The sequence below is a fragment of the Mycetomoellerius zeteki genome, unplaced genomic scaffold (assembly GCF_001594055.1).
Source record: "Mycetomoellerius zeteki isolate Tzet28-1 unplaced genomic scaffold, Tzet1.0 scaffold113, whole genome shotgun sequence".
Taxonomy (NCBI): Eukaryota; Metazoa; Arthropoda; class Insecta; order Hymenoptera; family Formicidae; genus Mycetomoellerius; species Mycetomoellerius zeteki.
In genome coordinates this window covers 1,434,895-1,451,580 of record NW_017256051.1, presented here as the reverse complement: position 1 = coordinate 1,451,580, position 16,686 = coordinate 1,434,895, and the positions used below count along the sequence as shown (strand labels likewise).

The window sequence follows — 16,686 nt, the reverse complement described above, 5'->3', positions numbered from 1 at the left end:
AGACAAAAGTTGTAAGGTTTAAAAAGATCTATTCACTGATCACATCCGCTTGACTTTGGGTGGCGCCACCAAGGTCAGGTCAAGGTCAAATTAATTTTTTTAAATGGAACACCCTATTTTTGATGCCAGAATTTAATAGCTGGTGTCAAGAGATTTCTAAAACACTATAATAAAGTTATTTTTCATTAAGTACTTTTCGAGTTATAAGGCTTGAAAGTTATAATATCGCCGGTATTAGCATTACACAAGGTGTCCGATCGATGGCTAAAACCTCATCTTGAATATTGTTCAGAATAACAGGATCCTGGATAATCAATTTATCAAGATTAAAGTTATTGGAGAGCGTACCTGTTATTTTCATTTTTGCACTAAGAATTCATTTTTACGTATCGATCTTTTTAAACCCTACAACTTTTATCTGAAAAATTTTTCTCAAAAATGTATATTTTCTGAAATATTCAGCCGGCCCGGGACTTTTGGCGGACCTTGTATATAGAAATAACAGTGTTAATAGAAAAATATTATTTAAAAAAATTATGTTAACGTAAACTCTGACTGACGTAATATTATTTATAATAAGTTCTTTTTAATGTTTTGAAACACTTGTTAACATCATTACTATTATTATATTGACAATTAATTTAATTTGTGATATTATTATTGCCAACTTTAATTTAGGACTGTGTTTTCAAGATTGTATATTTTCAGTACGCAGTTTGCAATATTTAAATATCCATACAGAAATATTATTAGCGCACCTAGATCTAGCTTTGACTGTACTTGGAGTTTCTTTACTTACAATTAGTTGATTTATTCGTTATAAGCGGGATTTAATTTAACTTATTATTGATTATATTAAAGTGTTTGTTGTATATATTTAAAGAGTAAATAAAAGAAAAACGCTTCTTGATATGTTCAGCTTTTAATAAAACTATGTGTTTAATTATATAATCGTACAATAAAATATAGAAATAATATAATTGTAATATTTGTATACGATACTGCAAAATATCGCATTGTTGTAAAATAACCCGTATTATTAAGTAACCTAAATTCGTAAGAATCTTACCTCTAAATAATACAAAAGTTGATAAAATATTTCTTATATTTTAAACTAATTGAATAAATTGTTACGAAAATAATTCTCTCTCTTAAATCTAAAGTAAACATCTAACTTTGGTCATGATTTTTATATTGAGATGATTAATCTAAATCTCTTATTGATAAATTTTAAAGTTTACGATTAACTATTTTGAGTCAAAAGCAAAATTCCTCTTATTTTGTTTACTTTGTCCCGAATCGCTATTTCCGTCATAAACATTGACAACTTCCCTAATAACATGCTGATCATAAGGACTGTAGTCCTGTAAGGGTCTATAAGGTCGCTGGGGGTAATGATAATCGTAATGGGTGTATACACCAGCCGGTGTCTCGTGTCCGTAAGTGTGGAAGCCATTAAACGCGTTCGTCGAGTAAGGAGGTACAGCAGGTGCCCCGGAAAAGAGCGTATTCCATCCTAAAAGACCGATCAGAAACAACGCCATCTTCGTCAATAAGAGGGCCTTCTTGGTCACGATTAACAGGAAACCGAACATAAGCGGAATTAGTGACGCCAGATTGAATTTAAAACCCAATAGAAACGGCAATAATATGTGTCTGGTCAACTGCCTTCCTGAAATAATAGAAATTGACCTTGAATTTGCAACCAGTTCGGTTGTCTTGATAGTGCTGCCTGCTGGAGGAAGTTCTTCAAACTGGTTGTAATACGTAACGTCTTAACCAGTACAAGAATCAGCATGAGGTTTGATTCCGCGCTAAGACAATACGAGTAATTCTGCGTGTAATAACAAGCTATAATCTTTTGAAGCAAGCACTTTGTAACTTTAATCACTTTATATAATCATACTTTCACAAATAATTTGAAACAGTTGCATGTAATACTTACGTTACATTATTTGCACAATTTATTAGCAAAGAACATATGTATATAAAAAATATTTGTAAAATTTACAATATTAAAAAGAATTTTACGTAAAAACGTTCCCACAATTAAAAAATTCAGCTTTCTCTTTATTTAAAATGTAAAAATGTAGATTTTACAAGGCAACGATTATACAGGGTGTCTCACAACTATCATATTTCTTCTTAAGAAGGTATTCTTGAGGTAATTTTACAGGATTTTCGTCTTAGGATGTTCAAAAGAATCCAGAAATAATAACAGAGGCTATAAAAGTAAAATTATTTTTGACTTAAGCATTTAAAGTTAGCTTATAATTCAAAAAATTATAGTAGCCTCGACATTTTCGTATTAGGATTTTCGTCTCAAAATTACCTCAAGAATATGTCCTTAAGAAGAAATGCGGTAGTTGTAAGACACCCTGTATATGTATTTGAAATAAATTCTTCTTAACTATTCATGGTCACACTTCTAAAAAGCCACACGATGGTTACTCTGAGTTAAAATGACCCAACCCATCTTTAAAGTGTTACCAAATCGACGATATTAATTGCAATGATTTAAAAAAGAATACAGTATATAATTTCATCCTTTAAGAAAATCGAACAATGACGTTTTTGTGAAAAATTTAATTTTAACATTTAAAAAAAATCGTAAACATGTATTAGAATTTAGCATGAAAGTGCCTCAGAAGTTACATATAAGTGTTGAGTGCCTTGATGTGGCAATTACATATACATCATCTTTCACGCTAAATTTTAATACATATTTATGATTTTTTTAAGTGTTAAAATTAAATTTTTCACAAAATGTTCGGGTCATTTTGAACCAGTGTGATCATGAAGGATTAACATTGTTTTTAAATTATAAATAGATATGATCAAGCTTATGGAAGATAATCAAATTTAAAATGCTTATTTAATTTTGCAGAAATAATATTATAGCTTACCTGTACCAGTCTGCCTATCGCCGTATGAAGGAACTTTTTCATTAAGAACAAATTCTAGCATTCCGTTTCCGTTTAGCATTGGTCCAATACGCATTTGTAATCCCGGATATATATTATCCAAATTCCACTTGACATTGCGGCGTTCCATCAGTCTGGCAGCTGCCTTTACAACATTTCCGAAATCTTTTGGATCGTAATCCAGATCCAGAAGATCTCTACCGTAGCCCTCTGCTCTGTCAAGTCGCATCTTTCCAAACTCTAAACTATCCTTATCGTTTAATGACTGCAAGGTACTTAAAATGCCACGATTTATGCATTCGAATGTACCATGTTCCCTTTTTGTGAGACATAAACCAAGAACTTCGTTGAAGCTGTAAGAATATCCATCGTCTAGAGTGATATACTCCTTAGGCTCCATGATCACTGTAAAACTCGTAGACACGAGAACGAGCAGACTTAAATAACGGAGTTCGCTTTTCATCTTTAAAGCACCGATCTCTCACGTCGTATAAACGTGTTTAGATAAAATTAAACATTGGATAAGAATTAAAATAAACAGAATAAAGATGCAAGGATTTTAGAAAATTTATAAAAACTTTTGCACAACCGTTTTATTTTAATTTATTCCAAGGCACAAAAAATAATCCACACTGTGGAAGATAATAGACACCTAAAAAACTTTGACTTTTAGAATCCTTTTCACATCTTCGAACTATCATAATTTTGTTTCTTTTTTAAGATTGTAACAGAAAATCGTATTATATGGACGAGATGTAGAGTAATGAAGTTCCCGTAAAATACTGTTCATGCTATTCCTGCGATCACCTACCTATATAGGCGACAAGGGGGCGTTCACACACGACAGAACAATTGGTTTCACTCGGAAGATTTTATAAGTAGCGAAAGTATACTTCGTTTGTATTTTGTGCGCACAAAGCTTGGTCGATACACCGGATGCACTGAGAAGGGTAATTTCCTCTGGTCGAAGAATGGAGTGTCCGAAAGATCGTTATATCTTCAGATTCAGATTGATAGGACAGGCTGAATGGCTGAGCAAGAAAAATTGGGAACGCAAGTAGCGCGGATATAATTGCCGAATTTTCGTAAATCTGGAACATACGAGATCTGAAGATAATCATCCACCAAGACATTTAAAATATTGGATTAAATTTTTAAATCGTAACACATATTTTAAAATATTTTTCTCATTTTTAAAATAATATTATTTTTATTAATTTTAGACATCACTACATCAAAATAATTTTTTAACTCTGACGTAAAGTTATGTATATAAATATATCTATTTTATATGTAGTTTATCGCTATTGTAATATGGTTTTAGAAGTTCTTATATCAACATGGTCTTATATTTGTTGAAATTTGTATTTTTTGTGGTAAAGGATATTTGCATGATAAGATGGAAGAGAAATATTTGGAAAGAAATAAAATTAAGTCAATTTTTAATATTATATAAAAATTACAATTTATTTATAAAAAATATGATAAGTTACATGATGGATCCCAAAACGGGGTGATCGGTATATAAATAATCATTGGATTAAATCTGATGATCCCGTGCGAGTACTGACTACGAATCGTTCCGCATATGATAGACACGGAGGATTCTGAAAGGATACCGCACGAGTATGACGGAGGGGGCGCAACTTCTACCATTCTGACAGGATTCCACTATTTGAGAGTCTTTCGAGATTCTCATAATCTCTGAGCACAGTATTCTGTTGATGTCGGTAAAGTGATAAGCTTCGTCATAGATTTGCCGTAATGTATATGTCGAACCATAACTATCGTAGTATCCTTATTGATTGTCAATTACGGCACCGTCGTCGAAGTTGTCGAGTCATCGTACCGTTAAATCCAGTTCACGCAAAATCCAGTAACCGTCCGTATCTAACAGTCCTTTGCCCGTTCACATAGAATTGCGTTCAGTATAGTCGTTTGTATATCGTGAGATAAACGTCTGTGTTGTCGAGCTGAGCTTATTCACGGATCCCTGAGAAGTTGAGTCACGCCACCCTCAGGTGATCGATGGATTAGGGACGATCACTTTGGCGAATGTAGATAGAAAATTAGAAGGGGAAGTTGTGCATAACTTTGAGCTATTCGGAAGGTTTGTACGCCTTGTATGCGAGATCAGAACCAGCCGATGCTCTCGCCCAACCGTGATGGTCGTGGTGCACGTCGTGTCCATAATCAACGGGGTGAGCGACGACCTCGTAGCTCTGGCTCTTGTAGGCAAGGAGTTTTTGCAGACCGATGATCAAGCTGATGATGAGAGCGATCTTGCCGATGATAAGGGCTTTAAACGCTATCAAAGCCAAAGCACCAAGGGCAATAGGGATAAGAGCAGCAGCTTTCAGTTTCAGGAGGAGAAGGATTGGTAACAGGGATTTAACGATTTTCTTCTTTTTGCCACGAGCTGAAACATAATTCCGAAATATAAGCTCTCCAATTTGTTTTGACATGTTATAATTTATGGGCATATCCAAACTTTTATCATTTACATCTTAAAATTTCAAATATACGTGCAACGTATTTTAACTGTCTAAAAAGTATACAATAATAGAACTTCAAAACTTTAAGGACGTTCTTCTCTCTTTCTTTTTTAAATAAAAAGTTAATAAAATTTAATTTTACCTTCATCAAAAGAGCGGGAAACGTCTTCGGGAAGGCTTAACTCAACAGTATGCGTGGATAAGAATTTGGCGGCTCTGTCGACAATGGCCTGATCAATTGCAGCTTCTTTGGCTTCGGTCTCAACAGGTAAAGTCATACTTTCAATGTCATTAAGAGACCTTGCATTGTCAGCTCGGCTGAAAAGAAAGAAATATGTTCGTTATATCTGCATATATATATCGAGCTATCTTAAACTTCGTTAATAACTTTCTGCTAATTTCACAACTGGACATCATAGAGTCAAGTAGAATCAAGTAGCATTTAAATTATATGTTCATTGATTACAACAGTAATTAAGTGAGAGTAAAGAATTCTCTAAACAGTTCATAAAATGATAAATTCTTCTCTTCTCGTCTTGTTTTCTCTCTTTACAATTTATTCTCCTTAAAATCATACTCAAAGCAAATTTGAATCTCAAAATTATCGAATATTATAAAATAATTACTCAATCTAAGCTCGGTAATCAAATAATGACAGTTTTTATGGCTTATATTATATAAATAAATTCATGCACTTTAGTCTATTAAAAAATATATGTTGAATATGAATTCATGCATTCACTACACGAATCACCCCTAATAGCACACTTTATCCGGGATACATCCTGGGGATGTCCTTAGGCTGTTCAAGGAATATATGGATGTCTTCTGGATATCCTAAGGACGTTCTCTGAAGGTCTGTGCTGTTAGGGACCTGCTTCATTTTTCACATCCCAATTTCATTCGACCACGATATGATTTGATGGTCGATTACCGTGAGTAAATACCGTACCGATCACTATCTCGAGTAAATCCTCGCGATCCCTTACCTATTTTTAGCATCTTCAGTCTGTACGATCTTGAATCCGTCAATGATCTCGATATCGGCCGAACGAGCGGCACGGTCGACGTAGCGCAGGGCCTTCATCTTGAGACACACCGCAATACTCGATTCCCCGGAACAGGATGCGTACACATCGAGAGCTTCCTCGAGGATCGAGGGTGGCGGTGCCGCCCCCGCATCCTGTGACGCCGGTGCAGCGAGAGCGGATACCACGAAGAGTGCGCCGACTACCACGAATTTGAACATCTTGATGGATCTTCCAGACAGAGAAGGAAACACCGAATCGAATCAATTACTCCAACTCCTCGAAACTTGTCTTCACTTCTTCTCCTCTTCCTCGCGCTTTCTCGTCGATCTCAATTCTGTTTTTTTTTCACACGTGAACGCTCGAACGAGTACGGCGATCGTATCGATACTGCCCGAAAGAATCACGATTGCTGCCTTTTATCCTCGTCGCGAAAGGGGCCCGCGTACGTTTTTGAAATTTTGATGGCCCCCACCGGGTGGCCCCCGCCTGCTGCCGGGTTACAACCCATACGAGCTATTGGTTCTCCTCCAGGCGGTCGTTTGTGTCGTATATGTCTCGCGTTGACGCGCCTCCACACCGGTCCTTCTCCACCGGTTCTCCTCTCCGTGTACCTGTGTGCCTACTTAGGCCGTTTGTGTACACAACGGGTGTGTTGACTGTCGACAAACCCGCCCCGCACGTGTGCGTAATGCGCATACAGACGCACATTCGCGAGAGGAACAAAACGAGGAAGAAAGAAGAGAGACGGTGAAAACGAGAGAAAGATGATATGTACTTACGCACTACTGGCCTCTTCCTCCGGATCTCGAAGATCAGATCACAATCAAATTGAGAAGGACATTTCGGCACGAGCCAAAAGCACATATAGCAACGGTAGAAGATGGAATGCGATGTCCTTTGGGAATTTAGATTAAAAATAAAGATAAAGATAAGAAAGCAGATTTGTTTGACGTCATCGGGTTATCACTCATCAGCGTGCCTGATTAAGATTCTTATTGATTTAGCGATTTCGCGCCAACCACTATGCAAATAACCATGGAAATTTGTGCGAGACTACTCTCGCGAAAGATTTAGGTGTTACGTCCTGTTTTTTACTTGCTAAATGCAATGGTGAAGATACAGCAGCTGCGACAGGAATTGCCTACTTGTCAGAACTTTCAAAGAGACACATGTGCAATGTGCTATGCATTAAAGATGAATTATCTGTGGTAGCATAAATTATTTGGCGTAGTCTTCTCTCCGGATGACTCTTGAGATGACTTGCCAAATTGAGTCACTTGTCATAATTAGTTTCTAGGACAGAATAAGGGGACTGTCCATATTTAATTTATTATCGAATTGTATCTCTTTTACAATAATGTACTTCCACTTGCGCTTAAACTTTAAATAAGGAATGTGTCTTAGAATCTCCAATTAATGCTACTTTTATTTTTAAAAAATCTCATGGCATCATTTGCAAAAGATCTTATATTATGCTAATAGAGAAGTCGATAGTTATATTTGACCAAATACTCAATATAAGTTAGCTTATGATTTCGCTTTCAAAGTATATTTTATCGAGTACTTCTATACTACCAAGTAGATGATACTTCGTTCGCGTAGACCTCTACAACTTTCCAATGTGCTTATAATTTTATACGAGCCGATGATGTTCTTGCAAGAAGTCGCATCGCGATTCATTCATTATTATCTCTAGTTGTGACGTTCCTCGCTTATCGAAGCTTCGCTCTTATTATGGGATCACATTTTTTAAATTAACTTTATTACTATAGTTATATTTCCGAATAATACATATATTTCAATTTTCGCTGATAGTTACTTTTGGGTTATGTATTTGTGATATTGCATTCCTCTTGATTTTCTGCTCCGCTTACCCTCTTTCTCTTCCTATTTTTTTTTGTTTTCTGTCCTATTCACTGTATTAGTCCTACAACTTAAACACATGATTAAGTTAAGATCATCTTCTTTTGGAAGGTACAGATCAATACGATAACCAATGATCTTTGAAATTAATGTATTCCAGTGACTCTGTCGCACGGAACATTTAACGGTTTTTCACATGGAATGTGCGTACACGCATCACTGTGATTCGATCATGTGTGTGAGTTGGGCCAAAGCCAGAGGTTTCCTCCAGGAGGGACAAGCCGCGCCTCGCTACGTCTCGCCTTGCCTTGCCTCGTCTCGCATCACTGTGACCCGAAGGCTTTTTGTCTAGAAAAAAAGATAGAAAAAGGGAAGAAACATATCCAAAAGTATTTCATCGCTACCAGTGTATCCGTGCGCGAAAGAAAGAACTCGGATGTGCGACTGACTTTCTCCGCGCTTCAAGTTCGAAGATGGTCAAGCGAATCTCTGCATCGGTCCAGCTTACGTTCTCACGAAGTCACGAACTCGTCTTATCGAAGAATTTGCTCTTACGGTATTTTAACACACGACAAATTATTTAAATAAATGTGTGGTATGAAATCTTCATTTAAAAATGTCTAAAAATCAATCCTAAAATTGTTTTTTACTATTTATTAAAATTTACGTTAGAACACGTAAAAAATATCTAAAAGATGAAATTAAAAACATTTAGAAACTTTTAGAAACTTCTTTAAAGCATATTTTATACAGGTATGTTTTCTTTTTATTGTCTAAAATGTAAAAAATGTAAAAAATGTATTAAAACACTTAAAACTTTTTTGTTTTTCTTTTTAAGATAGAGGTAGATACAAATATTAGGAGAATATAAAAAAACTTTAATATTTGATTTATAAAGATATACATTTTTTGTATAAACTATATCGTGATGTAAAAACAACTGATGTAAATGTTAATTATTTCTATATATTTTATTGCTCTAAAATATTGTTGCCTCTTTTCTTTCTCTCACTTCTTCGCGACAATGTACATAATATACAATGGGTCTTATGTGGAACTTTCACTTTGTTCCCGTTACTTTTTTCTCTCGATTCGTACAAGAAACATTTATTTTCCCCACACATTAGATTCCGTTGTTATCACAGTCAAATATCCCTTTGTAATTAGCAAATCTGAAAGTTCTGCTGTACTTAGCATTATATATGTATGTCATATACAAATTAACTTGTACATAGCATCGCGAACTAAAACGCTAATCTGAATGATACATCGAGCCGGGTGGCAGCCGTGCGTACTCTTGGTGGTGGAACACTTTCCTCTCGTCGATGTCGGTGAGAGTGAACTCGTCCGAGGATCGAGGTCAGGTCAAGGCCCCCACGAAGTGAAGCCTCTGTACCTGAGAGTTCTCGCTCTCCTGCTTGTTCTGCTTCTTCCCTCATCCTACACCTTTGTATATTCCGTCCATTCGTTCATGCGCTGATCGCTTCTTTAATGCTTATGAAACGTTTTTATAAAAAAGTTTATCAAAACGAACTACCACGATAAAAGAGAGATGAAGAAAATATTTTTTACTACGTATATAAAATTCGTTTCTTAAATTTATTTATCCGGAGTCGTTAGAGTGTACTTTTTTTCCTATTTTTTCTGTACGATATGCGAACGATAAGTGAAACGTATGAAAGCACATAATTTTGCGCAGTTATTACATGCATTTTATGTCGCTATGCGGGTTAGTAAAATCGTAGTATTGATCCGTTTTGCTTCGTACCGTTGGGAATGCGAAGTAGGATACAAAAGAAAAAGAAAGAAAAGGATTCGCACCTTGCACGCTGAAAATATATGTGAATGAACGAAACGAAAGTTCTCGCCTCTCTTTTTTCTCATTTGCGCTTGGATGCGATTCCGTTGCTTTTTACCTAGCAATTAGCTCTTCTCTTTATAGTTCATTTAGAGCAAGCAAGGTGAACTACTAAAAAACTGCATAGACGAATAAAGCCGCATAGACGAATGTACAAGGGGTAATCGTTGAAATGGTACACCCACCAAGATGCAAACAATAGGATAAGCAAGCAGATGAATGGTTAATAACTACCTGGTAATAACAGCGCGCGCGATACCGCAAATACGGGTATTCTCTGTGCTCAGCTCTAATTTGTTTATTCGCCGTCGCAGAAAGCAGTGATATTAGTACTTTCACGAGAATAAATTTGTGCTTAATATAAACTCACTCAACTAGTTAGTGCTAATTCTCGCGTATGACCTACATACGACACTCCTAATCCGTTCTTCGCCTATTTTACATCGCTGTTCGCCAATCATGATTGGAATTTCTAGGAATACCATGGCAAGTACTGAGACGGACAACATTCTTACTTTGAAAGGACAAACGCAGTATCAAAATATCTAGCGACACATACCGTATCTAATAAAATGAAAAAAAGAAGTGAAGGATTAAAATCTCGATTCACTGAGGTTACTATTGAAATTCAAACGTGGAAGGGCCTTTCCAGCACACGTATCAGGAACGATCACTTGACCAGAGATGCGTTCTTGAAAATCGGCAAACTTCGGATTTGGACGAGAGATGAAGAGGTCGATTGATGAGGACGATATAGAGAGAAAGAAAGACGTGGACTCGCGGAATATCGGAGAGAATCGGGGGACCAGGCTTCGACTTTTTCTCCAGTATGGTAGAGAGTGTTAGGCGCACCTTGAAAGAAAAGACTCAGCGCGGATGCTGACTGGCCCGATCGGTCTGCTCGGCCTGGTTTACTTCCCGAGTATGTGTCCACCGACTGGTCCCCGCGTGTACATCCTACGTATACGCGCAGGCTCTCTCGTGATCGCGCACGTGTACGTTTATACGCTCGAATACGCCGTGGACGGGACGAGAGTCGAACAAGTGCGTAAAGATGGATATGTGCTCGCGTGGACACATCAGGTTTTATTCGTGCGTTTCTCGTATGTAGGTGATGTCGCTCCTTCCCTCGGTCCCTCTACGTATCTACGTCCTATTCCGCTGCTTACTACTTTGACGATCTTTTTCTATTTTTCTCAAAGAGACAACCGGAGACTTCGGAGACGTATGTCCAGTTAGTTACTTGCATCGAAATGCTAAACCGTCATTCAGATGACAACTCATCGCGTACTCGGCCTATGCCCATAAAAGCCTCTATCTAACTCATGTATTTCTCTCTCTCTCTCTCTCTCTCTCGGCGCTTTCCACCTCTGATTCTCTCACTCCTCCATCTTTCGTCGCGTCTCGCGCATTGAGATCTCTTACTTTCGATCACGAGTCCCGAATCAATGGGCCATCAGTCGGTCAGGCTCCAGTTCTTTTACACGCCTCATCTTCATCGTTTTCTCGCATCTATCTCACTCATGCTCCTTCTAGCATTTCGCTCTTTCCCACTTATTGCTCTCTCCTCGTCGCTCTACGATTTTAATGTATCATCCGTTAGTTTCACCCAAATTTTAAACATCTCGCAGACGATGCCGGAATTCCAGCGAGTAAGCGTAAAAATACGAGACAGTATAGTCGAGATAACTAACACACAGTAAAAAATTGAAATAACCAGCCATGCGTACGTATATGAGTTTCATTCAAGGAATAATAAGAATTCGTTGATAGGAAAGAAAATGAGAAAATAAAACTTACAGCCGTATTCGATAATTATACACTTAATTTATTTACGTATTTATAAATATACATATTTTATCGCAGCTACGCGCGAAACAATAAATATCGAGGATGATTGGTGCATGAATGATTTCATACGTGCGATGATCTAGAGTGTCGTAGAGTGAACACAACTGGATAAGAGACAGTGAAAAGAGAGATCAGACAGATGTGAGAGTTTTATCAATAGTTTAGAAAGAATTATCAGCAGGATAAAAATAAATAAAAATTACACGAAAAAAAAGAAGAAAATTTTGCAAGAGGAAATGACGATGTGATTAAAAAGATGCCATGATGAACGTTTGTAATTTTTTTCCTAGGTTGACGATGGTTTGTATGCAGAGTAGGCAATATCATGTCCCGATCTCGCCCATCCGCCCGATCCATGTCCTCCCCCAACTTGAACGACTTCATGTCCGTGGTCGTGGCTGCCAGATACGAGTTTCTTTAATCCGATGATAGAAGCGAGCACGAGAGCAAGTTTGCTCACTATCAATGCTTTACCAGCTAACAGCGCGAGAGCGCCGAGCGCCAGGGGTACTAATGTACCACCAATTAATAGAGGAATAGCAAGAAGACCACCTAATTTACCTTTCTTCTTACGACCTAGAAAAGATAATATAATTACGATTTAATAAAAAAAATTTACATATACTTAACAATAAAATAATAGGATTATAACAAACAATTAATTAAATTAATCTCATTATAATAAAAATGTAAACTGTTTAAATTTAAATTGTACCTATATTTTATATATATTTATTTTAAATTATACAGAGAGAGAGAGAGAGAAATATCTGATTAATCATCAAGCAACTTTTATTTTATTATTAATAAATTACGTTATTGGAATAACGTTATTAACGGTATCTTCCTACCTTCTTCCGTGAAACTACGTTGAAATTCTTCTACATTTGGTAACTTTAGCTTTAGAGTGTGACTTTGAAAGAATTTGGCGATTTTATCGAAAATCATGCTATTAAGAGCGTCCTCTTTGTCTTCCAACGCTCGGGGTAAACTAGCTTCAATTTCCTGCATAGATTTTTCTGATTCAGATTCGTTAGTAGCTGATTCATCTTGAACTAACGTGACGCCATCGGCTACATTCAATTGTGCGGTTCGAGAAACCCTATCTATAGCTGACAAGAGTTTCAGCTTTAAACAAGGACTTAATTCCGCGCCGGTACATTCCTTGTACACTTGATAGACAGAGCGTAAGTCGCTAAATAGGCCATTACTATTCGATCTTACGGTTTGTTGCTCATTGATGGAATTAGATATGGGATTAGTTTCAGCTGATCTCGCAGAGACCGCTGTTAATACAGCCAGACATACATAATAGTGCGCAAACCGTTTCATTTTGCGAAGTGAATATCTGCGAAGAAAAATTAATTTGACATTTACACTAAATAATTAATATATGAATCATTTAGTTCTATAATTTAATAATATAGAATCAAGACAATTATAACACATTGATGTAACACTAAGCCAACTAATAAATAAATCAGTTGTTAAAGAATAAGGCAATTATTTATTTTTATATATGTAATGTATGTGTATAAGCACAAATAATTTTTTAATAGTTTTAAATTTTAGATTGTAAGAAAATTGTTATTCATACCACAATTAATTATATTGTTAAATTATAATCGATTAAAATTTATTAAACTTAGAAAAAGTCAAGTTCTAAATTTATAAAAAATGTTTATGCCCTATAAAATATATCTCAAAGTATAATTTTTATTCAAGAAAGTGTGATATTCTTTAAATAATCTAATCACTTTTGCGTTATCTATATCTGAATCAATTCAGGATATATTTTTATACAAAATTTGTGTGTGTATATATATATACATATACATATGTATATAGTTCTCGTATATATCACAGGTCTATAAAACTTCAACACTTAATACGATTGTTCAAAGTTCGAATGAAGCCACGCAAGTCAATCAAGCACTGTACCTTCCACGTGGCTCGATACGAAAATCAAATTTGTCCTTTTGCTTCTCTCTCAGCTATCCGACTGCATCCACGCGGGTACCGACTTTTGGTTAATTTACCACGATGCGTATATACCTGAGAGCGTATATACGAGATGCGTGTATACCTGAGAGCACTCTAAGTAGACTGTACGTAACGGAAGCCCTGCCCTAGCTCTATATATCTGGCCAGGTATACCTCCGTACCGAGCGATATTCTCCCCACTCGGTTAGCATCAGTATTTCCCGCCACCATTTCGTGACTATTTTCATGCTCGGACATTGATTTGAGAACGGTTGCTTTTACACTTACAACCAACCACCCGGAGGGTGAGAGTAGAGAGCAGAATTCCATGCGCTTCATGATCTTTCGAGTGCTCCCCCCGGATTTGTCTCCCACCAGCGACATGTTAGATGCATCCGAGCAATTCCACTGCAGTTTTGCCGTGAGCAGAGTTCTGTCCTTTCGTGAGGGTCTCTTCTTTTTCTTTTTAATTATCTTTCGTCCGTTCGCGCGTTAATACCCCGGCCCCGCCGAATTATTTCAACCGGTTTAACCGCATTTTGTTCATATCATTATTCCGTTGTCCCTCTTGTGCGTGGGCGGCACCGCTACTTACGCATTGCAACTGCTAGTCGACGCGGTTCGATGAGCCCGCTTTTGTTCCTTGGATCTAATTTCTCGTCGTCACTCAGGTTCATGGAGGCATAAGAATAAGATTGAAAATGAAAGGAATGGACACACTTCGGGATGAGCCATCGAAAACGCAAAATACACGTATCAAGAAGTGTCAAGACGAAATTATATGTCGCGAAATAATATGTATGTACAATAGAAAGCGCTTTGAACGATGTTCACACGCGGCCATTGATATATTTGATAAGCAGGAAGCGCAATAAAATATAAAGTGTGTTATTGGCACGGGGCTACATACCCATAGATCATTTTCTCCCATTTATGATACTATAAAATCGTTTCCTTAAACTGAGGCGATGAAGTAATTTTTATATATAGGAATCCGTCGCTCTATCTGTTTTTTCCTAGACTGTCTTAAATGTCTTAATTATTTGAGATTTTAGCGGTAATGCTCGATTTAGAGATTTAATAGAAGAGGTATATTTCTAAATATAATACCTGAAAATATTTCATAAAAAACTTTTCCAGATATTGATCGAGACAGTTTATAGTTACTCGATACAAAATTATCATCATCACATATGTACGATTGGATATAACTGCATTTCTCAAGTATTGGACACACAGTTATACTACTGGCATTAAACTTGTGATTCTTTGGTTCAGCTATTAAATCAAGGTGACAATGTACGTTCCACTTTTCAATGAAAGATCGAACAAACGTTTCCCTTTACGCACCAACATAATCATGTCATCGAAAAAGAGAAACGATGAATCGGCGAATTAACGTATACCGTTACGCGCGTTAGGCACAATTTCTTCATCCAATTAATCATCTAATTCACATGATGCTTCATCCTTCTACTTGGTCCTTCGTATCCTTGACTTTTCATCCTGTTCAATTCGACATACGCCAATGGACACAGCATTAACTAGGTCATACTAATTGTAAGTGAAAACTCGTTGTATATGTATATACATTTAGACTTCGGTTTCCACAAGGAAAGAAATAAAACAAAGATCATCACGTAAAGAAAAAAGTAAAATAATCTCTATAATCGTAGAAATATTATTAGAATATAATTTGCTTTAGCATATCGTTGTACATACTATCCCCTTCGCCTTCATTAACACAGCTTTAAAACTGCCAGTGCATGACGTTTTCATTGAGTCGCACGTTATTCAAGAAAGCATTGCGACCGAATAACGAATGCAGAGGAAAGAGACGCTTCTTCTTCTCATTCTCGATCGTTTCGCAGCTCGCTCCCCGCTGCGTTATTGTCACGAGTACACGCGACTGCAATGTTACCGGAACTTACCTGCATAATGTCGCGTTACCGATTTCTCGTACGCATACGTGCCGTGAAAATGATCTCCCAACGCGCGGCATGGCGAAAGCGATCTCGCAGGACATTACGATAAGATGCGAGATAATCGTGAGTCCAGTCTTCATCATTTCCGGTTCGCGAAACCATCGGGCCGCAGTTCTGAATTCTATTTTGCACAACCGTTTCGTCGTACGGTGATTTTCTCGACCGGCCCGATACGCGTGGCTGCTCGGCCGATGAAACTGTCGTTATTATACATCCTTTTTCTTCTTTAAGGCCACTCTGGTAGCAGCGGGAGAAGCAGTATTACCCACGGTATGCAGGTTACCAGTTGTACCTGACTGCCTGTGTGTCCGGTTTTGGAGGATAATTACTGGGTTAAATTAAATATCATCGATGTACCGTGATTATGATGTACTTTTTTATTCCCACTATACCTCAGCGAAAAATCTAGGGAAATCTTATTTAAAATTCAAGGACGCTTTATCATATGTAGAATTAATCCTCGTGAAACTAATAGTAAGTCAAATTAGTGGCCTATGTCAGTGTTTATATGACATGGAAACACATATTTCTAATCTTAATGCAGCTCATGATTTTATATGATTCCAATTTTATTGTAGGAATATTAACTTGTTTTTTGCAACGAAGATTATATTTTAAAAATATCTAAAAATTAACTTTTTATGAATAATTCAACTCAAGTAATCTCAATTTTTGCAGAAATAAATTAATTATATA

At 36.7% G+C, this 16,686-nt stretch overlaps 3 protein-coding genes across 3 annotated transcripts; all 3 read right to left on the bottom strand.

The window, feature by feature from the left end:
• Nucleotides 1–1,210: 1,210 nt before the first annotated feature.
• Nucleotides 1,211–3,324, bottom strand: Osi10b (DUF1676 domain-containing protein Osi10b). The gene is made up of 2 exons (XM_018455810.1): nt 2,907–3,324; nt 1,211–1,672 (listed from the first exon to the last, which is right to left on the bottom strand). The coding sequence occupies exons 1-2, from the start codon at nt 3,322–3,324 to the stop codon at nt 1,248–1,250; spliced, it is 843 nt and encodes a 280-aa protein (XP_018311312.1). The 3' UTR covers nt 1,211–1,247.
• A 1,092-nt stretch (nt 3,325–4,416) lies between these two features.
• Osi9 (DUF1676 domain-containing protein Osi9) lies at nt 4,417–6,854 on the bottom strand. The gene is made up of 3 exons (XM_018455848.1): nt 6,409–6,854; nt 5,562–5,737; nt 4,417–5,343 (listed from the first exon to the last, which is right to left on the bottom strand). Exons 1-3 carry the CDS (start codon nt 6,666–6,668, stop codon nt 5,024–5,026), a joined length of 756 nt encoding a protein of 251 aa, XP_018311350.1. The 5' UTR covers nt 6,669–6,854; the 3' UTR covers nt 4,417–5,023.
• Nucleotides 6,855–11,999: 5,145 nt separating this feature from the next.
• On the bottom strand, nt 12,000–14,119 carry LOC108727361 (uncharacterized). The gene is made up of 3 exons (XM_018455472.1): nt 13,964–14,119; nt 12,874–13,370; nt 12,000–12,598 (listed from the first exon to the last, which is right to left on the bottom strand). The coding sequence occupies exons 2-3, from the start codon at nt 13,352–13,354 to the stop codon at nt 12,309–12,311; spliced, it is 771 nt and encodes a 256-aa protein (XP_018310974.1). The 5' UTR covers nt 13,355–13,370; nt 13,964–14,119; the 3' UTR covers nt 12,000–12,308.
• Between the last annotated feature and the right edge of the window lie 2,567 nt (nt 14,120–16,686).

Coding starts and splice junctions, on each gene's coding strand:
- Osi10b (XM_018455810.1), bottom strand. CDS start 3,324: ATGGAGCCTAAGGAGTATATCACTCTAGACGATGGATATTCTTACAGC. Junction 1,673..2,906: donor CGATAGGCAGACTGGTACAG/GTAAGCTATAAT, acceptor CTATTATTTCAG/GAAGGCAGTTGACCAGACAC.
- Osi9 (XM_018455848.1), bottom strand. CDS start 6,668: ATGTTCAAATTCGTGGTAGTCGGCGCACTCTTCGTGGTATCCGCTCTC. Junction 5,738..6,408: donor ACTGAAGATGCTAAAAATAG/GTAAGGGATCGC, acceptor CTTTCTTTTCAG/CCGAGCTGACAATGCAAGGT. Junction 5,344..5,561: donor TTCCCGCTCTTTTGATGAAG/GTAAAATTAAAT, acceptor ATTATGTTTCAG/CTCGTGGCAAAAAGAAGAAA.
- LOC108727361 (XM_018455472.1), bottom strand. CDS start 13,354: ATGAAACGGTTTGCGCACTATTATGTATGTCTGGCTGTATTAACAGCG. Junction 12,599..12,873: donor ACGTAGTTTCACGGAAGAAG/GTAGGAAGATAC, acceptor TATCTTTTCTAG/GTCGTAAGAAGAAAGGTAAA.